This window comes from Erythrolamprus reginae, chromosome 3, assembly GCF_031021105.1.
Source record: "Erythrolamprus reginae isolate rEryReg1 chromosome 3, rEryReg1.hap1, whole genome shotgun sequence".
Lineage (NCBI taxonomy): Eukaryota > Metazoa > Chordata > Lepidosauria > Squamata > Dipsadidae > Erythrolamprus > Erythrolamprus reginae.
Genome location: NC_091952.1, coordinates 66,708,204 through 66,722,819, shown reverse-complemented (window position 1 = coordinate 66,722,819; position 14,616 = coordinate 66,708,204). Strand labels below are relative to the sequence as shown.

The following is a 14,616-nucleotide window of genomic DNA, read 5'->3' as shown; positions in this document are numbered from 1 at the left end:
TGAATAAGTGTTTCTGATTAGGTTAAAAAGAGGGGCTCCTTTGATTTCTTTTTCTTTTTTCTTCCTTACTTTATTAGTTTATCTTATTAGCTTTTATCTTCATATTCAAAAGTTTTAGTTATATGTATCTATATATGCATATGTACATTAATATGGTACATATTATAAATGAGACTAGAACTGGATGGGACCTTAGAGGTCTTCTAGTTCAATCCCCTGCTCAAGCAAGAGACCTTATAGCAGTGATGGTGAACCTTTTTTTCCTTGGCTGCCACAAAAGCATGGACATGCACTATCACGTATGTGCGAGTGTCCACACCCATAATTCAATGCCTTGGGAGGGCAAAAACAGCTTCCTCTGTCCCCTGGAGGCCCTCTGGAGGCCAGAAACGGCCTGTTTCCCAACTTCTGGTGGGCCCAATAGGCTCATGTTTCGCCCTCCGCTGCTCCAAAGACTTTTCTGGAGCCAGGGGATGGTAAAAATGCCCTCCCCCATCCCCAAAGCCAAAACAGCCACCCAGAGCCTCTGTGTGAGCCAAAAATCAGCTGACATGCATATTGGAGCTGAGCTAGGGCAACAGCTCGCGTGCCGGCAGATATGGCTTGGCGTGCCACCTATGGCACCTGTGCCATAGGTTCACCATCACTGCCCTATAGTATACCATTTTAGACAGGTGGTTTGTCCAGTTTTTGCTTAAAAACATTCAGTGATGAAGCACCTACAACTTCTGAAGACAAGCTCTTCCACAGTTTAATTGTACTCACTGTTAGGATGTTTCTCCTTAATTCCAAGTTGCTTCTCTCTTTGATCAGTTTCCATCTATTGTTTCTTTTTTTGCTTTCTGGTGCTTTGAAAAATAATTTAACCACCTCTTCTTCGTGGGCAGCCCCTCAAATACTGGAATACTGCTATCATGTCACCCCATCCCTTCTTTTCTCTACATTGGCCATACCCAATTCCTGCAACCATTCTTCATATGTTTTTGTCTCTAGATCTTTAATCATCTTAGTTGTTCTTCTTTGCATTTTCCCCAAACTCTCAATATCATTTTTGTAATATAGAATAGAATAGAACAGGAGAGAAGAGAAGAGAATTCTTTATTGGCCAAGTGTGATTGGACACCCAAGGAATTTGTCTTTGGTGCATATGCTGTCAGTGTACATAAAAGAAAATATACATTTGTCAAGAATCATGAGGTACAACACTTAATAATTGTCATAAGCAGTGTTCCCTCTAATTTTTTGGGGGGGGGGGCGGAAAAGTATAATGTCTGAGCGGCAGTCCCTTCGGGACTGGGCGGCACAGAAATAATAAACAAACAAACAAACAAACAAACAAACCCACCCTGTTTTGCCTCAGAGAATTTCAAAATAAAATACTGTACTGTGTGTCTATAAGAGTGAGCTCATAATAGGGCAACTCTATCAATATCAAAATGCCACTTAAATAGTTGAGCTAGTTTCAAACTAGATTTTGATTTTCTTTCTCTCTTCCTTACTCCCATTCTTTTTCTTTTCCTTCCTCTCTTTTTTCTATCTGTTTCTCTCTCTTCCTCTCTCTCTCCTTCCCTCTCACTCTTTCCCTCTCGGCTTCTGGGCAGGTTTGGAAAACTCTGAGTTGATGATGATTTTTAAGTGAGCGATTGCTCACTGCTCAGCTTAGAGGGAACTATGGTCATAAGGGTCAAATAAGCAATCAGGAAACAATCAATATTATAAAATGTGTAGTGACCAAAATTGAATGCAGTATTCCATGTGTGGTCTTACTAAGGATTTATAAAGTGGTAATAATACTTCACTTGATTTTGATTCTATGCCTCTGTTTATACAACCAAGGGTTGTGTTAGTTGCTGGCTCATGTTTAAGTAATCATCCTCTAAAACTCCCGGCCCCTCTCACAATCACTGTTTTTGAGTCAGGTTTCACCTAATCTGTACTTGTACCTTTGGTTTTTCCTGTCTAGGTGTAAAATCTTGCTTTTCACCACATTAAATTTCATGTTGTTGGATAGGGCCCATTGTTCAAATCTTTCAATATCTTTTGGATTCTGAGCTTGTCTTCTGGGGCATTGGCTATTCCTGCCAGCTTAATGTTATTTGTAAATTTGATGTGGTCCCCTTCTATTCCCTCTAAGTCATTTATGAGAAAATTGAAGAATACTACACCTAAAACAGAACCTTGGGCTGTCCCACTGCTTCTTTCCAAGTAGAAGTAATACCATTAGGACTACTCATTGAGTATGATTTGTCAGCCAGTTACATATCCATCTGGTGCTGATGCTCTCTATCCCACATTTTTCTAGTGTACCAAGAAGTTGTGCTCTACTTTGTTAAGTACCTTTCTGAAGTCTAAGTATACTATGTCCACAATTTTTTGCTGGTCTACTAATTTAGTCACTTTATCAAATAATGAAATAAAATTGGTTTGGCATGGTCTATTTTTAACAAAGCCGTGCTGGCTACTAGTTCTCATCCATGAGGAAAAATATGTCTTCAAGGAAGGACAAAAAAGTCTAGTTGCCTCTTGAAAAAGCATCTTTGGGACAACCATGACTTAAATGACTGAGACTCTCCAAAAGCAATTCAATGTAAATTTCTATTTTGTAAAAAAAATATATGCATAATTGCATCTATAATATTTTATATGGAGTCCTCATGTGATAAAATTATCGCCCCCACATTATTTAAAGAGGCTCAGAAATAATTGTAACCTAAAAATGAATGCTAGAATATCACTTGAAATATCCATAAATTGTAACATGATAACACATGACAACTTCCTGTATAGCAATATTAAATGCTACGTACAATATTAAAACATTGCATTTTAAATTATATTCATAAATTTTTTTATGCATATCTAAAGTGTGTTTATTATGTGCCAGAAGTAAGAACTTATTGGGGCTCTATTACATAATGAAAATTCATTCTTTTATTGGTTTTTTCAAATATAATCTCCCCCCCACAAGTGTAAGTTTATTCTCAAGTAAATATACATAGGATTGCTGCCATAATCAATAAGCGTGGATCTGCGAGCACATTCTAGCAGTATAAGACATCTTAAAATTATTAACCACATAAAGCTTTGATTATATCTAAGGACTAATATTTTTCTCATTTTTATGTTTTTCTTTGTTCTTTGATCCATTCAAATTTTCCTTGAATGTAGGGGGAAGGATTTTACAAAGTCCTTCTTTTCTTCTATAGCACCTTCTATCATCACTTGTGATTTTTAAAGGATTACTCAATTATTCACTATAGAATTTGGTACCCATCAAAAACATTAGAAAGGATGGAATATTTGTTTTTTTTTTAAATCCAAGATTGAATTCTAAACAATTAACTGGTTGTACAGTATTTATACTATTTTTATTTTGAAGACAAGAAATAGAAGAAACTCAAGTGAACTAGACCATTAAAAATGATAGTTGTAGGACAGAATTTACAGCTGTCACATAGCAAATTGTGTCTGGCAATTCTACATTAAAAAAGATACAGGACTCTGTTCCCCTCATTGAGATGTAAGCTTTCATGGGTGCTAATTACTATCACAAGACACTACCTTTGATTCAAGTACATCATGTACTCCTTTGATCTCCTTCTGCTAAGAAAAGTTCTGAGCAATATGCAGGGTTGGGAAGTATTCATAAATAAATGAATGAATAAAAATCCCAAACCACCAAACTAAACATAACACAATATGCTGCTCCTTTGTGGGTGGGAAAAAAAATATGAAGCAGATATAACAACTGACATCCAGTCTGCAAGCCTTTATGTTGTTGAAAACACCACTTTACATCTGCCCCAAAACAAACCTATTTAACATCTGGCAATTTAATGACCATTTACAATGTAACTATTGATTGGATTTACCATAATCTTCAGCAATATGGAAGGAGGATTCTCAAATGTGAACTGAAAATCTTAGTGTTTTTTTCTTTAGGGCGACCAAATTTGAACTGGAAAAATTTATACGATGACTAGATAGCAGGAAAGAAAATTATATGTTTCTCTTTCCTACAGTCATGTGGTCCCCTGTATTTTTGCAAAGAAGATCTGATATCCCTACTTTTCTTCATGAAATTAGAAATTAATATTAATGTGGAGATGTTGGATTGTTGTTTTGCTTAGCATGGTTACAGGGTTGGCTTCTTATTGCACTGCTCTCTCCTAGTTCTCTCAGCAACACTTACCAATGCTTGTCTTGGTGGACAATCAACTAAACATGAGCCAACAATGTGCAGCAGCAGCTAAAAAAGCCAACACAATCCTAAGCTGCATCAATAGGGGAATACACTCCAAGACCAGGGAAGTCTTAATACCACTCTACTATGCCCTGGTCCGACCACACCTGGAGTACTGTATTCAGTTCTGGTCATCACACTTCAAAAGAGACATTTAAACTCTGGAGAAGGTGCAAAAAAGAGCAAACAAGATGATTAAGGGATTGGAAACCAAGACTTACGAAGAGAGACTGAGGGAACTGGTCATGGATAGCCTAGAGAAAAGGAGGGCCAGAGTGGACATGATAGCAGTCTACAAGTATACGAGGGGATGTCACAGAGAGGAGGGGATCACTTTATTCTTCAGGGCACCATAGGGCCGGACAAGGAACAACGGCTGGAAGCTGACCAAGGAGAGATTCAACATGGAGATAAGGAGGAACTTCCTGACGGTCAGAGCGATCAACCAATGGAACAACCTACCAGCGGACGTTGTGAACTCCAACACTCTGGACATTTTTAAGAGAAGATTGAACTGCCACTTGACTGGTGTACTATAGGGTTCCTGCTTGGGCAGGGGGTTGAACTCGATGGCCTTCATGGTCCCTTTCAATTCTAACAATAAATAAATAAAAAATAACAAATGCATTGGCTTCAATTGGCTTGTCACAGAACCTGATCAAAGTTGAAAGTGAAGGTCATCTAGCTGGTTTCTGTACCTAAGGAGAATTAGGAAACCCAACTCTTGTCGCTTCTAATCTAGTACTTTAATCCTTACACCATGTTGGGTCTCTGGTATCGTATATATTGGCTTAACAGGAGTATATCAAATTATCATAGTAAGAGTTTATTTCTGTTATCTCTTTTTTCTTATATTACATATGAACCATAGAAGAAAAAAATCCTCACGATGTGGGCTAGATTGAACACATTTCATATGTTCTCTTACTAGTCATTATCGAACAAAGATATTTATTCTCAATTTTGATTAAAGTTTCATGGGTATTTTTTGATCTTGCAATTGCATAGGATATGATCCAAGAAAAATGGGGAGGGGAGTTAGCATGAGGAAAAGTAACAGCTGGATTGCAGTGGCGTGACAATGAATTTTATTAGAACTATGGTAGCAGTCTCTAATAATCATTCTTCCCTAAGCTGCTATCTTCTGGTGCATTGTAGTTATAATTCTCAAACTTTTCACTAACACGACCAAAGGAATTTTAGAAGTTGCACTTCTAACATATTTGCAAGGTACCAGATGAGGAAGTCTATAATGAGTATGATATAACCCAACCAAGCTGAAACAATTCCTTAGTGCTAATCACTAATGCCCTATTGAAACCTGCAAATGACCCTTTATGTATTTTTGCCAACAGCAATGTCCAGTAACTGGGTTGAATGTCCCCAAGGCAGTGATGCCTGTAGCAGAATCGTCCCATTCCCTTTCTACTATGATGCTGCCTTCCTCCAAATATTCCAAGGTATCAGACAAGGGTCATTCTTTACACAAGAGAACTATTTAAAAGTATAATAACAATTTCTAAAACCGATTAAACAAACCTTGATGGGTAAAAGGCTAACAAAGATTTATATAGAAAGAGCTTGGCTATATCTGACATTGCCACAGATTATCATCAACCTAACACTATAAAGCAGTGATGGTGAACCTATGGCACAGGTGCCACAGGTGGCCCGCAGAGCCATATCTGCTGACATGTGAGTCATTGCCCTAGCTCAGCTCCAACGTGGATGTGTGTGCCGGTCATCTGATTTTTGGCTTGCACAGAGGCTCTGGGAAGGTGTTTCTGGCTTCCAGAGAGCCTCTGGAGAGATGGGGAAGGGCTTTTTCACCCTTTAGAGCCTGGGAAGGGTGAAACACAAACCTACTGGGCTCATCAGAAGTTGGGAAACAGGCTGTTTCTGGCCTCCAAAGGGCCTCATGGGGTGGGAGAAGCTATTTTTACCCTCCCCAGGCATTGAATTATGGATGTGGACACTCATACTTGCACGATAGTGCATTTGCACGCTCTTTTGGCACCTGAGGGAAAAAAGGTTAGCCATCACTGCTATAAAGCATTTATAATTTAATAAGGCAATTTCAAACTTTAGGGACCATGACACTGATTTATTTATTTTTTTAAAAATACATCAAGTACTTAAGGACGGGATTGAACCAAAAGGCCTCCAACTCTATTATTCTATTGTCTTATTCTGAGACTGAATACTAGATACTTGATCAAATATAATTTTTTTTATGTATTTAGAACAATGAAATCATCTAGAAAAAGAAATAATCATACATGGAATCAATCTCAAACTTTCTAAACAAAAACAGTTTACAATTCTTAGATTTAAAAAAAAAATTTACTGTATAAGTCGATGGTTTGTATAAGAGAAATTCATTTTATTAACAGAATATCAATATGAAACTGATTTTGTACACTGCACAGATAATCTTCTCTGTTACCTCTTGCATTCTTGAAATGAAAGACAATGAAGGAGAAACAACTATCTCTTTCTAGGGACCTTGTAGTATAGTGACTAGAATGTTGAATTAGGATTGGGGACAGATGGCTTAAAATTCCATTCATTCATGAAGCTAATCATGAACATGATTTTATATTGAGGCTTCTCTCTTAGTCTGACTCTCCTCACAGGATGCAGGTGAAGGTGAAATGCTGAAGGAAAACCAAATTCACCTTTTTTTTCGGATGAAAGATAAGATATACAATATGCAATCACATTTATACGGCCACAAATTCACCCTAGTACAGTGTTGCCTCTACTTATGAACTTAATCCATTCCGTGACCAGGTTCTTAAGTAGAAAAGTTTGTAAGAAGAAGCAATTTTTCCCATAGGAATCAATGTAAAAGCAAATAATGCATGCGATTGGGGAAACCACAGGGTGGGTGGAGGCCCTGTTTCCTCCCAGGAGATTCCTAGAGAGGCCCCATGGAGGCTTCTTCCTGCCTTTCTGGCCCTGTTTCCTCCCAGGAGATTCCTAGAGAGGCCCCACAGAGGTTTCTCCCCACATTTTCCGGCCCCTTTTCCTCCCAAGAGATTCCTAGAGAGGCCCCATGGAGGCTTCTCCCTGCCTTTTCCGGCCCTGTTTCCTCCCAGGAGATTCCTAGAGAGGCCCCACAGAGGCTTCTCCCCACGTTTTCCGGCCCCTTTTCCTCCCAGGAGATTCCTAGAGAGGCCCAATGGAGGCTTCTCCCTGCCTTTTCCGGCCCTGTTTCCTTCCAGGAGATTCCTAGAGAGGCCCCACAGAGGCTTCTCCCCACGTTTTCCGGCCCCTTTTCCTCCCAGGAGATTCCTAGAGAGGCCCCACGGAGGCTTCTCCTTGCCTTTTCCTGTTACAGTTTTGGAGGTTCAGGTTTGTAAATAGAAAATTGTTCTTCAGAAGAGGCAAAAAAATCTTAAACACCTGGTTCTTATCTAGAAAAGTTTGTAAGTAGAGGCATTCTTAGATAGAGGTACCACTGTACTTTCATATTGTACATTTTTAATATAGAATGATACAAATATATCGGCAACAGCCCACTACTGGGCCATGGCCTATTCGCAACCAAGCCACATTGGCAGGCTGGTACACATATACAAATGGGCGCAGGCAGCTAAATTTTGAAAGTTGAACTGCTCGTGCATGCGTGTGTGCACCAGCCCACTGCTCGTGTGAGTTGATCTGCATGCCAGCCCAACGTTCCACTGCCAGATTTCTCTTTTCCTCCTGCAGCCAAGCTGTCAAGCTGCAAAGGTTAAGGACTGCTGTCTTAATAGTCTTTTACATAATTTGCGTGATGATGCAATGACATGTCACTTGTCATCCTTGCCTCTTGCTGATGCTCTGTACATCTAAATGTAGCACATACTAAATAGTCATTAGCTTTCTTATTTTTCAATCCAAACTGTCCAGTTCAGCCTGTGTCTAGTTAATAATGGCAGCAGTAAATTGCTATTATTATAATTTATTATCATTGTTATATACTACCGAAACTTGATTTTATCTCTTTGTACCCTCAAGTTATCCCAAACAATACATTATACCACGACAACGTTTTAATCAAAGTACCTAAAATCTGCTAAGGTAAAGGAGGTGTAAAAATCTGAGACCCATTACTCTTATGGAATTAAAATTACCACAATGTTCAGTTCAGCTTTATTTGCAAAGCTGTGTCTGTCATGTGAGCCTGATTTCAGATACTCCTAGCTAGCTCCCCACATGCAAAGTCAATGGGAAAGTTGTAATTAAGATCCCAATGGGTCATAATTAGCCAGTTATTATATTTATTTGCCGCTGGAGCTTTCACATTCAGAGGATTGTACGGCTTATAGTTTACAATAAATATCTAGAGTGGAATAGTTAACATTAAAATATAGTAAAAACAAAACACAAATAACATTAAACAAAATATAAATAATTAATATAATAATAATAATATTCAAAAATGTAAAACACCAAAGGAAAAAAAATCATATCCCCAAATCTCTCTATAAAAGCTTGCCTTTTTACAAGGCTGTCAGTGATGAGGACAGTCTAGAGCAGGGGTGTCAAACTCATGTCACAGCGTTGTCATGGCTTGTTCCTCTTTGCTAAAACAGGTATGGGCGTGGCTGGTGCATGACGCATCCCAGCCCACGGCCTGCAAGTTTGACAACCCTGGTCTAGAGGAGAACCCTTCCAAGTGCCATGATTGATAAGTAATTATGTTGAGAAACTTGCATAACATTTACTTAAAACTGCTTTATATAAAACAGATTGCCAGTAATGGAAAACTGAACGTGCTTATGCCATATGCTATACAATGGTATTTATTTCCACACTTGATATGATTTTCAACAATAACTTTATTTCTAGGAAATGGAGCCTACTAAATTGTATTATCTAAGATAATTTAAAATCAAATTTAGATTTGATATAAGTCAATATTTTAAAAAATATATCAGTATAGTAAAATGAGAAATAACTCGAAGGCAAATTAAGGGCAAATATCTTCTGAGTAAGTTGAGGAAACTTGTTGAAGTGCATTGAAATTTCATGATGTATCTAATGATCACAGTTTGCTTTTTAAAAAATATAGTTATTTATTTATTTATTAGATTTGTATGCCGCCCCTCTCCGTAGACTCCGTAGTTATATTGGTAATCGTCCCTTTTATAACAGGTACTAATCTTTACCACTCTTAGAACTCTGTATTATGAACCAGCTATTCATACGCTATTCCAGAGTAGTTCCAGTATTAAGTTTTAACCAAGTCATGGATAACAATTGCTAGATCAAATCAATTCAGAAATAATCACATCTAATGTAGCAGATTATTATTGCTGCCATTTGAGAATCTAAAATCAGTTGAGGGTCAGGAAATAATCCATGATTCTGGTTCTGGTCTGTCAGGGAGAGCATAATTCCACTGAAAAGACATGGAATATCAACATAAATGTTTGGATCCCTTTTTATGAAGAGCATCTCAATCTTATCTAGTTTTACTTTCATCTTGTCTACTTTTAGCCTCTTATCAAACTTAGAAAATCTTTGAAATATTTACTTATTTGAAGTTAAATGGTAAGAATCGATAAAGATAGTTGCTATCACTATATTACCGGAAGTTCTACTCAGACCCAGATAGCTTCCCCCAGGGGTTTCACATAAATGTTAGGAGCATGAGGAACAAGATGGTTTAATCAGAAAAGGTGCATTAGTTGCCAGCTTAGAGAATTGTGAAAGGACAGAAACTGTGTCTGTCTGTCTGTAATTTAATTTTCAAATTAATTTTTAAAATTAAGTGAAACGTTTTAACCTTTTGTAGTTATATTACCTCCTTACCAATACTGTAAAAGCTTAAATAAAATTAGTTTTAACACTAATATAGCAATTATTGTTAATGTTTGCATAGATATTTCAGTTACATTATTAATGCTTTTATGCAGGAGCAGACTTACTTATTATTCGTATATCATGGATTGGACTGAGGCTCAGAGGCTAAGATTTATCATCCAGGTTAAACTAAAATATGACACAAAGGTAGCTTATGAATCTAGCCATCATTGGGGATGTAATTTCTGAATTATGGTCTCATAGGAATGTCCAATCTAAAGTATTATGGATAACTCAGGGTTTTTTTTAATGTAATCAAGCCTACAGGGATAGACTTTTTTAACCACTATAGTCATTGCATTGGTTTCCAATTTATATTGCTTGAGGGGAAAATTGTTTGTTTTTTAATAATATTGTAGACAAATTGAGGCCTTCCCTGTTTCATTTTAATTCTTTTCTAAGTCTTTACCAATTTGTCAACTGCTTTCAGCACAAATCTTATATGTACTCATGCTACATTCCTCTCATTCAACTGCATACATTTCTGCTAAGTAATCTTAGTTTGCTGATCATTCATCCATCACTTTGTTTAACCTTGCATAGAATTTAGTTCTCCATCTTCTCCCCATCCTTTTCTAATAACTTTTTCCTAATATATTTGCAGAGTATTTTGTTGGTAAGGTCTCTTTGGGACCTTGTTCTGCCTTATTAATATGCATTGATTTCTCTACATTGGCTTTGTTTTGCCCTTTCTAATGTTCTTATAATGTTCTCTTATCATTAAAGTCCACCCTTTCTCTGCTTATATCCTTTCTGTGCTGCTGTATCATTGCTCAGTTTGTCCTCTTTCCCCCCACTTTTTTTAGAAAACTTTTTAAAAGTATCTTTGGTTTTCTTGTTTTTTCAGTATCTTCTGTTATAGAAAAGTCTTCTGTAATTTGAAGCTTTTTTGATATATTTCATTTCAACTCTTTGACTATGTTAGCTGGGGATTATGAGTGATGACATCAATGTTTGTAAAGAGCATGAAACTGGGAAAGAAGAGGGATAAGGTAAGATAGGATAGGACAAGACAGGACAAAAAGTCAAAACAAGATAAGATGATACAAGATAAGGCGAGGCAAGATGGGATAAGATGAAGGGAGGGGAGAGCACATTTATTGTCATTTTTTCTGTGTACACAGTGACAGACATTAAAATGAAATTCCAATACTGCTCTCAAAAGAAAAAAAAAACACCATGCACCAAACAATGTCACCATGCCAAGGATGATGATGATGATGATGATAATAATAATAATAATGATAATGATAATGATAATGATGATGATGATGATGATGATGATAATGATAATGATAATGATGATGATAATAATAGCAGCAGCAGCCCAAAGTACCAAGTTATACAAAATGACACTAAAACTTACATACATAAAGACTGTAGAAGGCTATAGAAGAATATTTTAATATATCCCTTTTTGCATTTACAAAGACCATATTATTCCAGCATGTATTTATATATTATATATATTATATTGATAACAGAAAACCTGTGGATAAGAATTTCTACTGGGTTTTTTTTCCAATTATAAAAATTACATTTTGGGGAAATGACACATAGTAGTAATTATGATTTTATAAATTGTGTTAGGCATGCTCACTAGCTTATTGAAATTTTTCCTAGATTGCTTAAATTCAGTTTGTTATCCAGTATAAACCTTATCTTCCTCAGAGCCTGTATCAATAATCTCCATCCTATGATTCAAGGTGGACATCCGTGAATCTTTCCCTCTATTTTTTACTAAAGCCTCCTTTAGAGACATCAACTTCTCAATTCCATCTCCAGCTTTCAGAAGCGGTATTTTTTTTAATAATGAGAAGCTAGGCAAGAAACATAATCCCTCTTGGCCTACATCATGTCTTTCCCCCATTTTACACATTTTATTGTAATTTTTAAATCCAGCAAAATGCAGACATTAGTGGCCAAAAAAAAAAAGTAAAAAAAAATCCCAGAAATGCTAATCTCCATTTTAAATCCAGACTTAATCATCCCTAGTGTAGAACATTTAAACCAGTACTGTAGTTCATTTTTTATTTCTCTCCACTTATTTATTGGTTTCACTATAAGCATGATTAAGCCTGAATCCAATCTAAACTTACTTTCCAGTGTGTACACTCCTGCAGGCATATTAATGGAGATTGCTACTAGGTCCATGGAAAGAAATGCATGAATGTAATTGGGTCATCTCTTAAATTTAAACTAATGAGACTACCTGTTAAGTCCTCAGACTTACAACGATGCCAAAATACCCAAGCCGGCTGCAGGTTGAAGCCTAATTGACTAAGATGCAAGCAGCCAGCTAGCGGGAAATTGGGGCATCCTGATTGGCTGCCAGTTTGACTGCTCAAGTATAAAAGGAGCTGTCAAACACTGTGTTGCTGTTTTGTTCCCTCATAGTAGTGGTGCTGAGGTTAGAAAAAAAGTGTTCCTGTACAGAATTCCGTCTTGCCACCATTCCTGTCAGCCAGGTAACCTATTTAACACTGGCGACGAAGAAGAGGGACCTCTGACAAGAATGGCTGTCCGAAAGCCAGAGAGAGCTCACTTGAACTGAATCATCTCAGAGCTGGTCACTAGCTGGAGCAACGAGAGATTACTGGACGCCTACCACTCAAATCTGTCCTTCTCAGGATGGCTGTTTTACCGGATTCGAGCCTGCTATAGAAATGTGGGAGAACTATCTCACATGCTTCAAGTGCTTTCTTCATGCCAATGACTTCGCGGAGCTCTACAGCACCAGGAAGCTCAGCTATTTTCTCAGCTCTTGTGGCAGAGAAATGTTTCCCACTGCATAAGTCTTGAAGCTTCTCAAGCTCCCAACGAGCATGTGCATCTATCTGACCACTCAGCACACTACCCCTTGCCAGGCCACTGGGGTTAGCCTGCTGAGTTACTCATGAGCCACAGTCTCCAAACTCCCTTGTACCATCTTCACCCCAGCTTCGACTATGGGCAACTTCCAGTTCCTGACCGACAGCCCAGGGAATTCTTGGTGCGGGATCCCATATTCACCCTTAACTTTGGTGCTGCCCCAAAATGGCTGCGATTCATCTAACTGGACCCTGCTCTTATATGGTCCAACTCCCCAATGGCTGGCTGTGGTGCTAGCACATCAAACAACTATGATGATGGGTTCCCTGCTTAGGCCAGACCAGGCCCAAGCCTTCCCAGCAGTTTTCACCCATTCCCAGATCCTGGTCTACCATCCCGACCTTTCACCATCTCCAAGCCACAAGAGTCGTTCATCACCTTCTAGGCCTGCCGAGGACCCTACACCAGCGATGCCTCCTGTTCTTGACAACTCCATAGCCAGGTCATATGGAGTTTCAGAGGACCCCCCCCCCCAACCTGTTCTTCAGTCACCAGCCTTGAACTAAGGTGTTCAGGGCAGAACTGATGTCGCCTGGCGTATCTTGCCGACTACACCTGCACGATCTGGAGGGTGAGGGGTGTTAAGTTGAAAGTTAACTTACAATGACATCAAAAGACCCAAGCCGGCTGCAGGTCGAAGCCTGATTGGCTAAGATGCGAGCAGCTGGCTAGCAGGAATTTGGGGCATGTGGATTGGTTGCCACTTTGACAGCTCGACTATAAAAGGAGCTGTCAAACACCAAGTTGCTGTTCTGTTTAGAAATAAAGCGTACCTGCTCAGAATTCTGTCCTGCCTCTATTCCTATCAGTCCGGTAACCTCTATTTAACACTACCCACTTATGCAGAGATTTAATTGGTGTCTAAACACAGATAGAAGAACTAAATTAATTTGTTAATTGCTTATGACAGTGTTAAAAAAATCAGCTGCCTTTTTTCTTTCCACAGTGGCATGGCCGTGCAGCCAGCTTTGATAGTCAAGGTTCCTGTCCCTCTCCCAAACCACCTTCAACACCATGATCCATCAAGTGGTGAATGTTGGGCCTCAACCAAATTCTTTTTGTTTTGCTCTGATATTTTCTCCATGGGTCTTGAATTCTGATTCAACCTATTGCTGAGTAACAGAAGAATGGGGATCAGACATTCCTCGTTTCCACGGTGGAAAAAAGGCAACAAGCCCTTTTACAGTGGTGTTTGTCTTAGTTATTTCTATCTCTCAAGGTGATGTACTTTGTGTTTTTTTCACTTTTTGGATATGGCTGCTAAAAAGAAGAAGAGAAAAGAGAAAAGAAAAGAAAAGGCAAATGCCGTAACTCTGGCCTGTAAAATAACATGTAAAATAGTTATTTGTGTGTATGTAAAGGGACAAATAATAGAGAGCTGTTGTACTTCTGCACATCAGCATGCAGATTTAAAAGAGAGAGCGGAATGAAAAATGAACAGACCTTGATTAGGCTCCTTGTGACATGTGAACACCCTTTTGTTATTGTGATCAGTGAGACATTACAGCTTTTCTTATTCATGCTGTGATGCTCATGGAATCTGTGAAATACAACATGTCCTTCTGTATATTTTAAAGAGTTGCTACTTCCTCAGGGAGAAATAATCCATTTTTTTGTAGTTGTGTTCTTGAAAGAGCCTTTTGCAT

The 14,616-nt window shown here is 38.2% G+C and overlaps 1 protein-coding gene across 2 annotated transcripts in view; it reads left to right on the top strand.

Moving 5' to 3' along the window:
• The window catches only part of SYT6 (synaptotagmin 6), a 178,520-nt gene extending 164,273 nt beyond the window's left edge, over window positions 1-14,247 (top strand). Inside the window, exons 7-8 of one of the 2 annotated variants that reach the window (XM_070745665.1) lie at window positions 5,599-5,703; window positions 13,917-14,247. In XM_070745665.1, coding sequence (XP_070601766.1) covers window positions 5,599-5,703; window positions 13,917-13,988 — 177 coding nt within the window. In that variant the 3' untranslated portion in view covers window positions 13,989-14,247. The remainder of the gene's footprint in view (window positions 1-5,598; window positions 5,704-13,916) is intronic. The other variant, XM_070745666.1, reaches the window with a different exon arrangement.
• Window positions 14,248-14,616: the final 369 nt, after the last annotated feature.